This window comes from Mesoplodon densirostris, chromosome 17, assembly GCF_025265405.1.
Source record: "Mesoplodon densirostris isolate mMesDen1 chromosome 17, mMesDen1 primary haplotype, whole genome shotgun sequence".
In the NCBI taxonomy this organism is placed as follows: Eukaryota; Metazoa; Chordata; class Mammalia; order Artiodactyla; family Ziphiidae; genus Mesoplodon; species Mesoplodon densirostris.
The window spans coordinates 48,883,790-48,898,054 of NC_082677.1; the positions used below are offsets into that span (position 1 = coordinate 48,883,790).

Consider the following 14,265-nt stretch of genomic DNA (forward strand, 5'->3'; position numbering starts at 1 on the left):
ACTTATCACAAACATATTACATACCAGTAAGTATATATCTGACATCATCATTTAATGGCTGCCTAGCTTTCCATAGTGTAGTATTTTATTTAACCAATAAATTATTGTCAGAAATTTAATATTTTTCCCTTTTTCTCCATTTGAAAAAATACTACAAGGTATATCATTGTAGCTAAGTCTTTGCAAATATCATTAGTTATATATAATTATGTACAGTTATATGTAAATATATAAACTCCTAGAAGAGAAATTGCTGGACCAAATAGTTTGCATGTTTTTAAAGCTTTGATACTTATTGCCAAATTGCCATTCATAAAGGTACTTTCACCTGTAGTTTACTTTGACTATTTCTCTTCATCTTTGTTAACAGTGCGTATTATAAGAGCAATTTTTTTTTTAAGTTCAGGAACCTAAAATCTCTAGCTTCTGATAAATGCATGCCTTTTGCTCCACATTTCTAAAGTGCTGACTGAAGCTGCATGATTAAGCGTAAATACAGCCAGAGCTGCAGAATAGCATGTAACCTGGAGAAACAGATGAGCTAAGCTTCTTCAGTCTCTATCTGTGAGATGCTTACTTTATTCTAGTCTCAGTTGAATAAAGTGTTAAATGTTAGTCCCAGCAATTAAATAAGGTAAATGACTCCCACTAACCCCTGGCAATTACAAATAAGCAGATACTCAGTTTCCTAAGGTTGCAGAGATCTGTGGGTTGGGAAGCACAGCAATTCATTTGCTTACTCAGAAATCATTCTTAAATATTTAGTGTTAAACTGTTCCAAAAATCGCCTCCAATTTGTTTCTTAACAAGGCTTTAGATGTTAAAATTTAGCGTTGTTGTTTTCATTTAAAAAGTTGGATATAGTCATTTGTTCCTGTTAATACTTTATATTCTTATTACAGGCCATTCGAGTTACTCATGAGACCAGTGCCCATGAAGGTCAGACTGAGGTATTTCACATTTTTCAAAACTTTTCCTGCCACTTGTAAATTTAACTACAGTTCTATTGTATGACATGTAGTTTTAGAAAATTATTGGGACTTTTTTTCCTTTGAGGGAACTTGCTTATGTAAAAGTAGTCATAAAGTAGCCCAAGAACATGTTTTGACAAACTGTTAATATGCACTTTGATAACAGCCATCTCAGTTTGTCTAATCATTTAGACAGATTGCAGATTGTGTGCTGTTTGCTTTGGCTAACGGGTGGTCTGCGTGTTCCCCATCAGGTTCCTTTGACTTGCAAGTATTTTGAGAAAAATACCTGCCCTGTAGTAAAGGTAGATAGCCAGTATGGTTTTCAAGAGCCTTTATCATGCTCAGCTTCTAGCAAAAAGCTGTAACATTCTCTTTATTCAGGAAATCTGTTCGGGGGCAATGTGATGATCTTCACCATCTTTACCCTGTTAGCTAGTTATTTCTTCAGATAGGTCACCTCTCCTCTCCTCCTCTTGTCTCTTTTTTCATTCTCTTTTTCATGAGGGATTCCCTCCCTCCATTTCTCCTTTTTCTTCCCTCAAAACCCTCCCTTTTCTTCCCTCACCCTCCCACTCTTGGAGGAAGTTTGTCAGAAGGTGTTTCAGTCAAAATGAATAGAATTTAATTAAAATCGTTTGGTGTATTTATAACACATTTAAGTGTTAATACCAGAGAATTATAGATTTTCTTCTTTCTTATCCCATGCATGACTTGGAACCATACTTTTTCATGTACAAAGATGACATTGCCTTTATGCTTTAAAAATACTTGAAAAAGGGCTTCCCTGGTGGCGCAGTGGTTGAGAGTCCGCCTGCCAATGCAGGGGATGTGGGTTCATGCCCCGGTCCGGGAAGATCCCACATGCCGCGGAGCGGCTGGACCCATGAGCCATGGCTGCTGAGCCTGCGCGTCCGGAGCCTGTGCTCCACAACGAACTTGAAAAAATACTGATTTAAAAGTATTGAACTTAAATATTCCCACTGTCTTCAAAAAAAATTTTTTTAAGGAGAAAACAATTTGATACTATGATATAACTGCCGTTTTTCATAGCTCTGACTGGTAACTGTGAATGTTTATAATAAAACCACTTAGGAATTTAAACATTAATTCTCCATGTAATTGTACCATACTTTCTTGGTTGCTCTCAGGTTCTGCTTTCAGAGGTGTGTACCATTGCTTTTTGACTAAGTTTACATACACAGACGCACACACACATAAGTGGCATGTCTAAGTGGTTTCGACACCATACTGGAAATGAATGGGATACTCTGTTTTTTGTATTGCTTTTTACGATCTTGAGCATGTTCTTAATCTTCACTATGCTTTGCTTTTTTTTGTTTACAAATTTATAGTGTTAAAATTAGCAGTGATGGTGAAGATCAGCATGAAATTATTGTAAAATATGAAAACTGTTAATTGTAGTAAAGCAGTTAAATGCTTTAATACCTGTTTACTTAAAAAAACTGTCTTTATGGTACCTCCTCTTGCCTCCTTTTTGGCCTTTATCCAAATTACGGCTTTTAATACCTCCTTTTAGATGATGTTCACATCTCTTTCTCTAGACCTAAACTCCTTCCCTCTGTAGACTCTTTTATTTTATATGATTCCTACTATTTGCATTTTAGCTATTTGTTTTCATATTCTTTTTCATTTATTTAAGATGTATTTTTTTTAACATTGTAACAGCTCTGAAATTAGGGTGTATCTTACAGTTGGTTTTGTAATTTACTTGGTGGTATTACCTTCTTTAGTGGTACATAAAATGATGCATCTTAAAACCACTGGTGCCTTAGATTTGCTGAAATGTGGTGTCATATCTCCCTTACTGTGGCTCTTCGACCTAGGATTGGTGTTCGATTCCTGTGAGTATGCCCCAGAGTATCCAACACCATTCCTTGTGCATCGGCACAACACATAATTATTAATTCACCAGAATTAGCTCAAAACTAACCTTAGTGGTATAAGAACTACCCAAAAAGGCTAAATCTTGGTGTTCTGTAGTCCCCTGAGTAAACCAAACATACTATTAGCCACTGTTCCTCAATAGGGCACTATTAACATTTTGGGACGAGTTCAGCTCTTTGTTGTGTGGGCTGTTTTGTTCATTCCAGGGTAGAATATAGATTATTATATTCCAACCACTGTATGTTAGTGACTCCCAGTCACTGAGAGAACAAAAACCCACACCATACATTTCCAAATTCAGTATCAACCACCTTAAAACTCCTGCACCAGGGACAGGTTTTGCGATCATTTTATTTCTGGTTCATCTACCATCTGTGGACTTAAGAGTCTTTGACATATTATTATCTCCATTGCTCTCTGTATTCCAGCACACTATTTTTTGTCAGTTCCTACGACGCACCTCAGTCTTTCCCATTTGTATTTGTTTGATTTTGCTGCCATAGCAAAATACCATAAACTGGATGACTTAAACAACAGAAATTTATTTTCTCACAGTTCTGGAGGCTAGAAGTCAATACCAGGGTGCCATCAGGGTTGGTTTCTGGTGAGGCCTCTCTTCCTGACTTGTAGACGGGTGTCTTTTCACTGTGTCCTCACATGGCTTTTCTTCTTTGTGCACTTGCAGAGAGAGAGAAGTCTCTAGTGTCTCTTCCTCTTCTTATAAGGACACCAGCCCTGTTGGATTAGGGCCTCATCCTTATGACCTCCTTTAATCTTAACTACTTCTTAAACGCTCTGTCTCCAAACACAGTCACATTGGGGATTAGGGCTTCAGTATATGAATATTTGGAGAACATCGTTCAGTCCATAGTACCATTTTTGTGCTTTGTAAGGGCCCAGTTCTTGTCCAGGTATACCCTTTCACCTTACATAGTTGGTACCTTCTCATCCTTTAGGTTTCACCTTAAAAGTCATTTTTCAGAGAGGTTTTCTTTTATTACCGTTAAGTAGGGCCACCTCAGTGAATTTTCTGTCATAAAATCCATTTTATTTTCTTCCTGGCATTTTTTAATCTACAATATTTTTTTGTTTGTTTATTCCATTTATTTCATAGAATAGGAGTCCCATGAGGACGTGGGTCTTTTTTGTCATATTTACCTTGAATCCCCAGGACAGTGCTTGGCATTGGACAGTATATAGGCATTTATGAAAAAGTGCATAGTATAAAAGTAAGGAGCACAGGATGTAGGTTTGTATACTGACTCTACAATTTAGTAGCTTAGGCAAAATACTTTCCTTAGCATAAAATGAAAAGAATAGCATCTACCTTATGGGATTGCTGTGAAGATTAATGAGTTAACCATATAAAGTGCTTAAAATAGTGCCTGGTATTTAATGGGCCCTCAGTAAATACTAGGTGGTGATTTTGTTTTACCAGGCTTTCAGAAAAATGAATATGAATGACAGAGGATGAACTGAAGCAATAGGGTGAAGCCAGATCAAGGGGTGGCTTGAATTTTATAAACAATGGGGAGCCACCAAAGATGGTATGTCTAGTGTTCAGCATATTGAGTTCAAGGTGAGTAATGGGTCATCTGTGTAGAAGTTGGATATGGAGTCTAAAGCTCTAGGGCGATATCTGGAGTTTTGTATTTGGTTGGAGAGTAGTTAGAACCTTGAGAATTCTACAGAGGGAGAATAGTGGTGAACCACAATGAATCCCTGGGGCACATAGGTGTTAAAGGAGTGGGTGGAAGAAGAGGAGCCAGTAATAACAGTGTAATAACAACTGACATCATTGATACTCTCTGTCAGAACGCTTTCATGAGAATGGAGTAGGCAGGAGCCTTATTGCATGCAGAGACTTGTAGACTAAGTGAGAAATCAGTAAGATGAGCCACCAAAACACAGTAGCCTCTTTAGAAGATTGGCCGTAAATGCGGCCAAAGAGTAGTTGTTTACTTGTATGTTCTGAATCCCACCATGATTGTCTGGCCGACTCTGGCTAATCCAGAAATTTGGACGGTAGCCCCACCTCACTTATGCTTCGTTAACCTACTCTGAAAGTTACTGCTTTCATGTTTCACTTAAGTTTGGGAAGATAGAAGAACAACAATGGGATATGAGGAAATTAAATTAAAAGTGTTTTTTTAAATTGTGAACAAATATAGTAATACAATAATGGAAACAGTATGCAAATCAAACGTAAAGGCAAGAAAAGAAAAATCCAAAAGAATATTTTATTTGCCTTCAGACCCTAGTTTTACTTCATCAATACTTATCTAAAAAGCCATTTCTAAAGTTTGTGATTTGCCCATATTAATTTAGGAGCCAGCCCAGATATGAGTAGAGATCTCCTGATGATTTATTGTTTATTTAACTTTTTACAAAAAGAATAAATTTATTATGTTGCTCAGGAACCTCCATACAAATTTATAGTAATAATGCAAAATAATAGAAACTGACACAGTTGTTCTATGTATGTATTAAACAAACATGCCAGTATGGAAAATGTAGCAAAAAATGCTTTTAGCATTTATGGGTTTTTTTTTTAACTTCAAATCTTTTTTTAGCTAATTTTAGAACAGTCGAAATCAAACATTTTTGTGGATTTTTTTTCTTATTATTTTATCATGAGTATTTTCTTCATCAAAACCTCTTTATAAATAATTCCTTATGGCACTGTACTCTCATGTGAATGAATCATAATTTACTTTCCAGTTACCCTAACTTTTGATATTTAGATTGTTTTCAGTTTTTCAAGTTAAACACACAACTTCATTGAATATCTTTGTTTATTCATATATTCATTCTAGGTTCTTTCTTTAAGATCATTTCCTATAGGTAGAATTACCTTGAGTCGAAGGGATGAACATTTTTCAAGTTCTTGTTACATAATATAAAATTATTGTCTGTCTTTCATTTGATTAACCTAGTAATCTGTTTGAGCACCTAGTATGCCAGGTATGGTGCTAGGAACTATATATACAGAGATAAATATGCAGTTTGTGTCTTTGAGGATCTCTTATTTCAATGGAGATAGCTTCAAAAATAGCTGTTGCCAGTGTTGAATTCTATTTTTAAATTTTGGCTTGTTTGATAGAGGGAAATAATGTGGTTGATTGCTAAGACCATTCAAAGATCTGTTGTAAAAGTTTATGAAATGAATTTCAATCATGAAATTAAATTGTAATTAATTTACAAGTGAAATGTGTAATCTACTTTGGTTAGTGTTTCCTATAAGAGAAGGTGTTTTTGACTATTGGGAAAGCAGTGGGTAAATTCTGATTTCACTTATGTGTTCACGTATATGTATACACAATTTAAAATAAATTATGTCTGTGTGTATATATATGTATGTGTCTAGTTGGCTTTTTTGGCCCAATCAGTGCAGAATGTCAGTGATGGGGGAGGAAATAGTGTCAAGTTTTATCTTTATTAGATGTATAAGTATAGTTTGCATGGCTTCATTTTACTCTGAAGTATAGTTTTTCATTATTTTGATTATGTTAGAATTACAAGGAGTTAAGATGCTCTCACATTTACTTTCCTTCTTTAGGGATTTATTTTCTTTTTTCCTTGACTCTGAAAGAAACGGAAGATATTAGGAAGAAACTTACTTCTTATAGAATGTACAATTTAAGGTCCCGATTGTTTTGGGAGAATCAGATGGGAACAGTAAATGAAACTCAGATGCAAAGTACCATGCATTTTAAGCTGTATAGTCCAGTTTTGTCAAGAAATCTGAAATTGCATCTTTCTGATCTTTCTTTTTGTTTTCCATTTATTTTCCATATCCCATTTTCTCTATTCCATTCCAACAAGATGTAAGGTAGATCCTTTTGGGGCAACTTCATTTTATGTCATTCTTAAAACTGAGAAATGCTCTGGAACTTCTGTCCTAACTCCTTACACTTTTGCCTTTTTCTCTCCTTCCATTATCATTTTTTCTGTATATCATTCCCTGAATAGAAGCTGGTTTAAAGCGTATGTGTGGAGTTGAATGGGAGAGCTGAGTTTGAAAGAGGAAGTACAAATTAGGATTAGTCATAGTGGGGGATATATTATTGAAATGGTTCTTTTTTTGATCCTTTGTTTTCAAGCAGTGATATTCTATCTCCTTACATGTAATCAGTTCTTCTTTATCTAATATCACTGGAAAATGAATGATGGTTAAATGGATTGAATTAGTTGTTGAAAGGGTCAGAATATAGTTACTACTCTGTCCTGTTTACACTTTTTTCCCTTTCTTAGGTTAACAAATATTTTGTCCTAAATGAATCAAAATATTCTGTTTTTTATTCTTTCTGAATCATCTTCTTGTTCTTCTTATTTTCTCCAATATCAGGGTTTTGGAAAAGGAGATATATAACTATTATTATTTTAAAGTAAATTCTTATATTGAACTCATCAGTTTACTCTTCCAGACCTGACTAGATGTAATTCTTGTTTTTTTTTGTTTTTTTTTTGTGGTACGCGGGCCTCTCACTGTTGTGGCCTCTCCCGTTGCGGAGCACAGGCTCCGGACACGTAGGCTCAGCGGCCATGGCTCACGGGCCCAGCCGCTCCACGGCATATGGGATCTTTGCAGACCGGGGCACGAACCCGCGTCCCCTGCGTTGGCAGGCAAATTCCCAACCCCTGCGCCACCAGGGAAGCCCAATGTAATTCTTCTATCTAAAAATGGCTCCAGCAATAAAAATAGAGTTGAGGTTGTATTGATATTTGAGGATGGTGGATTTTTCTGTTTGTTTTGTTTTAACCACAACTTTCCAAAACAGAGGGTTAAGATTTAAGATTCTTTTTGTTTGTAGTCAATGAGAATCTTATTGGAGCTACTCTCAAATTGTAAAAATAAATAAATAAATAATTTCTGGGACTTAGTTTTTGGCCAGCTTAACAATGGTAAGCTTGAGTTTAATGTAAAGTATAGAGATATAGGTCATTATCTTAATAGGGATTTTGGAGAATTGTTAACGGAAGTGAGAAAATACAGTTGTTTAACCAGTAAGAGAAAAAAGTCTTTAAAGAATATCTAGAAATCTGTGTGTATCTTGATTTATTAGGTGAGCAAAATGAAGAAATTTGCCATTTTCCATGGAATATATAGTGGTATTTTGTGTATTTCGGTATCTAGCCCATGTTTCACTTTGACTTCTTTGCCAACTGAACATGGATACGTTATAGGAAAGTTTGCATCCTTTGCATGAATCTGGTTTTACTTTCCTATTTTAAATTTGGACCTCAAATTTAGTGTAATTCAATGTATTATACTGAAATTTATTCCAATCTACAGGAGTCCATTTAGAATTAATTTATAATTTTGACTTTAAACTTTTAAAGTTTTATATATGTGTACATATCCTCATGCACGTATGCCTACATTTATAATTTTACTTCTTTTCATGGCATTTGGAAGCCGTAGAGAAGTTCCTACTTTTTTTCCTTTCCATGTGCCATTTTTTTTGGACTCAGTGGTATCTCTAAAGTTTGAAAGAACATGTCCTATTCTGGAAATAAATTTAATTGTCATGATTAAGTATATATTTTATCAGCAGGTCAGTAAAAGGAATGATTTTGTAGGTATTTAAGACAAAAGAGTCTCACCATGAGATACCTGGGGTTGCTGGAAACATTGGGAATCATTTTGGGGTGTTACAGTATCAGTCTTGATTATTCTTAAGTGTCATTTATGGGTGAATGCAATGGAAATTGACATGCTTATCAATTGCCAAGTATTCTCATCTTCTTAAATTCTCACTGCTTTTAAAAGTATGTCTGTCATCTTATTATAATGATAGTTACCATTTACTGAACGCATTTTATGTGGTAGGCATTATACTAAGCACTGTGTGTATCCTACTCTAATCTTCTCAATTCCTTAAGATAGATGTTATCCCATTTTACAGACTGGAAGACAAAGAAGTTACTAACTTGTCCAAAGTCACACAGCTAGTAAGTACTGTCCATGGTCTTAAGGCAACAAAATGTATAGATAAATAAAAATTGCTAAAACAAACAAGCTCTCAGTCAACAGTAGATTTTTCCTTATATTAAACATAAAGTCTTACCCATAAACCAACCACAGTCTTTTGGTAATTATGTTATCTGTATTTTGGAAAACAGTAATTATTTTAAGTACCTACCAGCCAATGATCCCTTTATATTTAGGAAATTACATGGTTATAATGATATTTTTCTTAGTAACAGGATGCCCTTTTAGATGGGAAAACATTTTGGGTGTAAGCCAAAATCTACTTGCTTTATTTTAACATTTTAGACTAATTTAGATTTAAGCACTTAGGGTAAACTACCAAACACTTGATTTCTTAATAAAGCAGTAATACTAGTCTGACCCTCTGCCCCCTTTGTTAAAAGGTCTGTATCATTTCTTTTTAGCCTTTACAACATTTCTAATTCTTTGGTGGTTATTAAGTGCTCTAAAGAGTACTTTACTTTTTGTACACCCAGAGAATGTATATTAACTGAAGCAAAAGTAATTTGGCTTTTTAGACCAACACACTCTTTCCACCTTTTTATTAAAGGTTTGAAAAAAAAATTTTTTTAGCCTTCATGACATTTCTAATTTTGTGGTTATTAAACAGTTTAAAGGGTAGTTGACTCATTTTTTCATATACAAAGTGACATACACATTAACTGTGAAGGAAAAGTAATTTGGCCTTTTAGGACCCAGGTATTTTGGTTTCTTTCTGAACCAGTTATAACTTTGAAGATAGAGAAATTTGAACTGTTGATTGTTATGGGAATACAGCTAGAGATAGTAATAGGTTTGCCTCTGTGAATTAGGTAGTTGACAGTTGATGGGTGGGTGGCTTTGTGTGAGATGAAAACACTGAAATTGGAGCCAGGAGTCATGGGTTCTGCCTCTGCTTTGAGAGTCGCTAGTTATATGACTGTGGGCAAGTCAACTAAGTCCTTGTGCCTCTAAAAGACCCCAACACTGTCCTGATGCTCATGGGCTGTGTCCAAATAGCTCACCCTGTATTTTTTTTTTTTAACTCAAGAGGATTTAAGTCAGAATCAGAATGCTTAAAAATCTCAAAACGAATGTCTATACCTAATTCCTTTATGCAAAAAATATTTGTTAAACTCCTTAGAGTACTTTCTGAGGAGCAAATCATTTAATTCCTAGGGTTTTTGAAAAGCCTGTTCTGGTTTTTTCAAAACTGTAATGAAGAGATAGGTTATATTGCAGTGGTGTATGTCAAGTCACATTATACCGTTGCAGACCCACGCAGTAAGCAGAGGGGGCACGGTTTCAGTGTTGATGTCCTGGCAGACATTGATGTCATTAATAATTCTAATGAAATACATAATTTTTGACAACTTTGGATTCCTCTACCAGGACTGAAAAACTGAGGAAGTGAGTTCTTTATTCAGATGCTCTAGAAAGTGAGCTCTTTATTAAAATCTGCTGAAAGACTCAAGAATAAGCTGTAGATATTTGATCTTTTCCAGTTAGTATGGAAAGGAAATTGGCTATTTATTCTGAAGCTTCTACTCACAGTTTAAATTTTCATATTTGAAAGCAAAGCTAACTTAGTTACTTCGGCAGCTAATATTATGACAGTGTAAAAGTTGGTGAATATGTCTTTAATATTTGTAATTCTAAGAGAAAGCCTAGGTATATTCAGATTCCATAATAGCATTCTTCATATCAGTCTTTTCATCTTTTAAAATAATATTACTTGAAAATCCTTTCCTGAAACTAACACAATATTGTAAAGCAATTATACTCCAATAAAGATGTTAAAAAAAAAAAGAAAGTCCTTCCCTGAATTATCATATAAACTTTCATTGGAATTGAAAATATATGTGATATACACAGTTATGTCTATATTATGAATTAAATTATCTTTACAAATTGTACGGTTGGAAAAAATGTGTATATACTGTGTTCCTTTAGCTTTCAGAGGTAGAAATAAATATGACTAGAGTAAAAATTTAGAATTACTGGTTCTAATGTTTAACAACTCAACATATTCATTTACTTATGGAAAACAATACTTAGTATGCTAGCAATATGATAGTGGATAAAAGGTTTTTCTAAGAGCATTACAAGGTAGTTACAAGTAAGACAGTCATAATGTAGTAACGTACTGTCCTGTATTTGATATTGTAGAACAGTTGCCAAATAGAAACACATGCACACACACATGAACCTTGATGTATGGAACTCATTCAGGAGGGTGTGCTTTTGAACATATCCTTTCTTTTTTTCATTCCTTCCTCTTATATATGGAAAACATGATGAGCAAAAAGAGGGCTAAAATTACCCATAGATAATCTGATAATGTTTGGACAAAAATTGTATCTTCATCTTTAAATAGAAATGATCATAATTTCTACCTTAGTAGGATCATTGTGAGACTCTATAGCATCCACAGTTTAGAACATTTGGTATGTAATAGTAAGCATTCAATGCTAGCTATTATTATTGTTGACTGATGAACATTTAAAGATACCTGTGTGACTGTATTTACTACAGCATAGTTTATAAATGTAGAAAACTAGAAACAAACTAAAGATGCCATAATATGTTTAAGGTACATCTATTTAGGGAATAATATGTTGTTGTGAAAAATAATGTAGATATATACTTATTGAGGTGGATAGATGCCCAAAATATATGGAAAGTGAAAGCAGCGTGAAGAATATGACTTTTTTCTTTGTAAAAAATGTTAAAATTTTTAACAAATTGCTAAAGGTCAAGTATAGGCTGGTATGATACTATAAAATCCCTGTTAAGCACTGCCAAAGGGGAGCTCACAACCACTCTCCACAGACCTCACTGGGTACCTATAAGCTTAAACTAGGGAGAAGGCAAGAGAGAGGCCCAAGGTGCAGGCCTCGGGGAAGGAAGCAGCTTCTACTTTGGGAAGGGCCTGGATTCTTCTCCCCTATGGAATAAAACCTAACAATGCTGAGACAGAAAACCCTCCCTGGAGAAGGGAACAGACAAAACTACTCCTTCAGGGGAGGTATAGGAAACTCCTATGAGAGAAATCAGTGGAGGAGGGAAGGATCCTGTGGAAAGCCTTGTCCTTGATATCCAGGTACAAACAACCTACTTATGATGGAGGCTGAACCATATCAACAAAGAATGCCTTCACCTTCCCACCATTAGACCAGCCAGCACCAACAAACAAGTGTCAAATGTGTGGGGTAGGCCGAGAGCATGAAGAGAGACCTTCTCTGAGGCATAGACTCTGAGAAAAATCCTAAAGCTATGAGTGGAACAAGAACATTGAAAAAGAAAGCATTTAGCAACCCAGCTCCTACCCTAAGCACACAGTAATGCAAGGCAGATTTTAAGTTGGTAGATTACTGAGGATAACCATAGCAAAAACAAACCAAACAGCACAACTTCTAACTAGATTGACTCAACTCCACACACTAAAGCCCTAACAGAAGAGGAGGCATGCCCATTCCCAGACATAAATACATTTGTCTCAGTCTCTCTGCTCCTACACAGGATGTATGCCTTTTAAACAAAAATTATAAGATGAAGAAAACAAGAAAAATAACACACTGTCACAAGACAAAGGAATCAACAGAATCAAACTCAGATATGATCCAGGTGTTGGAACTGTCAGATGCAACTTAAAATAACTGTGATTAATATGTTAAAGGCTCAAGTAGAAAAGGTAGACCACAGATACCAACAGATGGGGAAATCAACAGAGAGTTGGAAGCTCTAAGAAAGAATCAAATGGAAATCTAGTAATTAAAAACACAGTACCAGAGGTGAAGAATGCCTTAATGGATTTGCCAGTAGACTTGCAAATGTTGAGGAAAGAATCAGAAAATGTGAAGATAAATTGCTAGAAATGTACCCAAACTGAATCACAAAAATAAAAAATCATGGGAAAAAACCCCACAAAACCCCCCAGATCACCCAAGAGCTGTGGGTCAATTTCAGATGATCTAATATGTGCAGGTAGAATCAGAAGGAAAAGAGAGGGACTTCCTTCGTGGTCCAGTGGTTAAGACTCCACGCTCCCAGTGCAGGGGGCTCGGGTTCAATCCTTGGTCAGGGAACTAGATCCCACATGCTGCAACTAAAGGATCCTGTGTGCCACAACTAAAGGATCCCGTGTGCCACAACTAAAGATCCCCACATGCCTCAACGAAGATCCCACACGCAGGATCCCTTCGTTGCTATGAAGATACCATGTGCTGCAACTAAGACCCGGCGCAGCCAAATAAATAAATTTAAAAAAAAAGAAGAAAAAGGTTTTTAAAATGCTTAAAGAATTCGATGGAACAAAAATATTTTTCAAAAATAAAGGAGAAATAAAGTCTTTTAGACAAACAAAAACTGAGAGAATTCATTACAAGCTTACTTGCACTATGACTTGAATCTACACAAAGAACTGGTGAGCACTGGAAATGGAACAAGTAAAGGTAAATATAAAATAAATTTTGTTTTTTAAATTGTTCTAAAAAATGTTTAAGTGCTCATGGATAGACCATATTATGGATCAGAAAATAAATCTTAAAAAAATTTTTTAAAAATTTAAATTATACAAAGAATATTTTCTAACCATAATGGAATTAAATTAGGAATTAATAACAGTAAAAAGTATCTGGAAAATCCCCATATATTTAGAAATTAAACAATACACTTCTAAATAGCTCATTGGATCAAAGAGGAAGTCACAGAGAACATGAGAAAACATTAAAAAAAATTTTTTAATTTAAGTATAGTTGATTTACAGTGCTGTGTTAGTTTCTGGTGTACAGCAAAGTGATTCAGTTATACAAATATATGTATATTCTTTTTCATATTCTTTTCCATTATGGTTTATTACAGGATATTGAATATAGTTCCCTGTGCTATACAGTAGGACATTGTGTTTTATCTATTTTTATATATAGTAGTTTGTATCTGCCAATTCTGAACTCCTAATTTATCCCTCCCCTAACCCCCTTTCCCCTTTGGTAACCATAAATTTGTTTTCTGGAAAACATTTTGAATTGAATGAAAAATTATTAAATATATCCAAATTTACAGGTTGCAGCTAAAGCAGGGATTAGAGGAAAATCTGTAACATTAAATGCTTATAGTAGAAAAGAAAAGGCAGAGGTTAGAGAAAAATCTATAGCAGTAAATGCTTATAATAGAAAAGAAAAAAGGCTTCAAGTCAGTGATCTAAGTTTTTACCTAAAGGTAGCAAAAAAATAAAATAAAAAGAGAAAATTAACCCTAAAGCATGCACAAGGAAGAAATAATTAAAAGTGAAAATCAGGGAAATTCATTATTGTTCTAGAAGTCCTATAGCCAATGCAGTAAGGTGAGAAAAAGAAACAAATGGCATATGGATTGGAAAGGAAGAAATACAGATGTCTGTATTCACAGAGA

At 34.8% G+C, this 14,265-nt stretch overlaps 1 protein-coding gene across 1 annotated transcript in view; it reads left to right on the plus strand.

The window, feature by feature from the left end:
• The window catches only part of UCHL3 (ubiquitin C-terminal hydrolase L3), a 42,709-nt gene that overhangs the window by 14,639 nt on the left and 13,805 nt on the right, over window positions 1-14,265 (plus strand). The window contains exon 5 of the mRNA XM_060079874.1: window positions 903-950. Within this exon, the coding sequence (XP_059935857.1) occupies window positions 903-950 (48 nt within the window). The remainder of the gene's footprint in view (window positions 1-902; window positions 951-14,265) is intronic.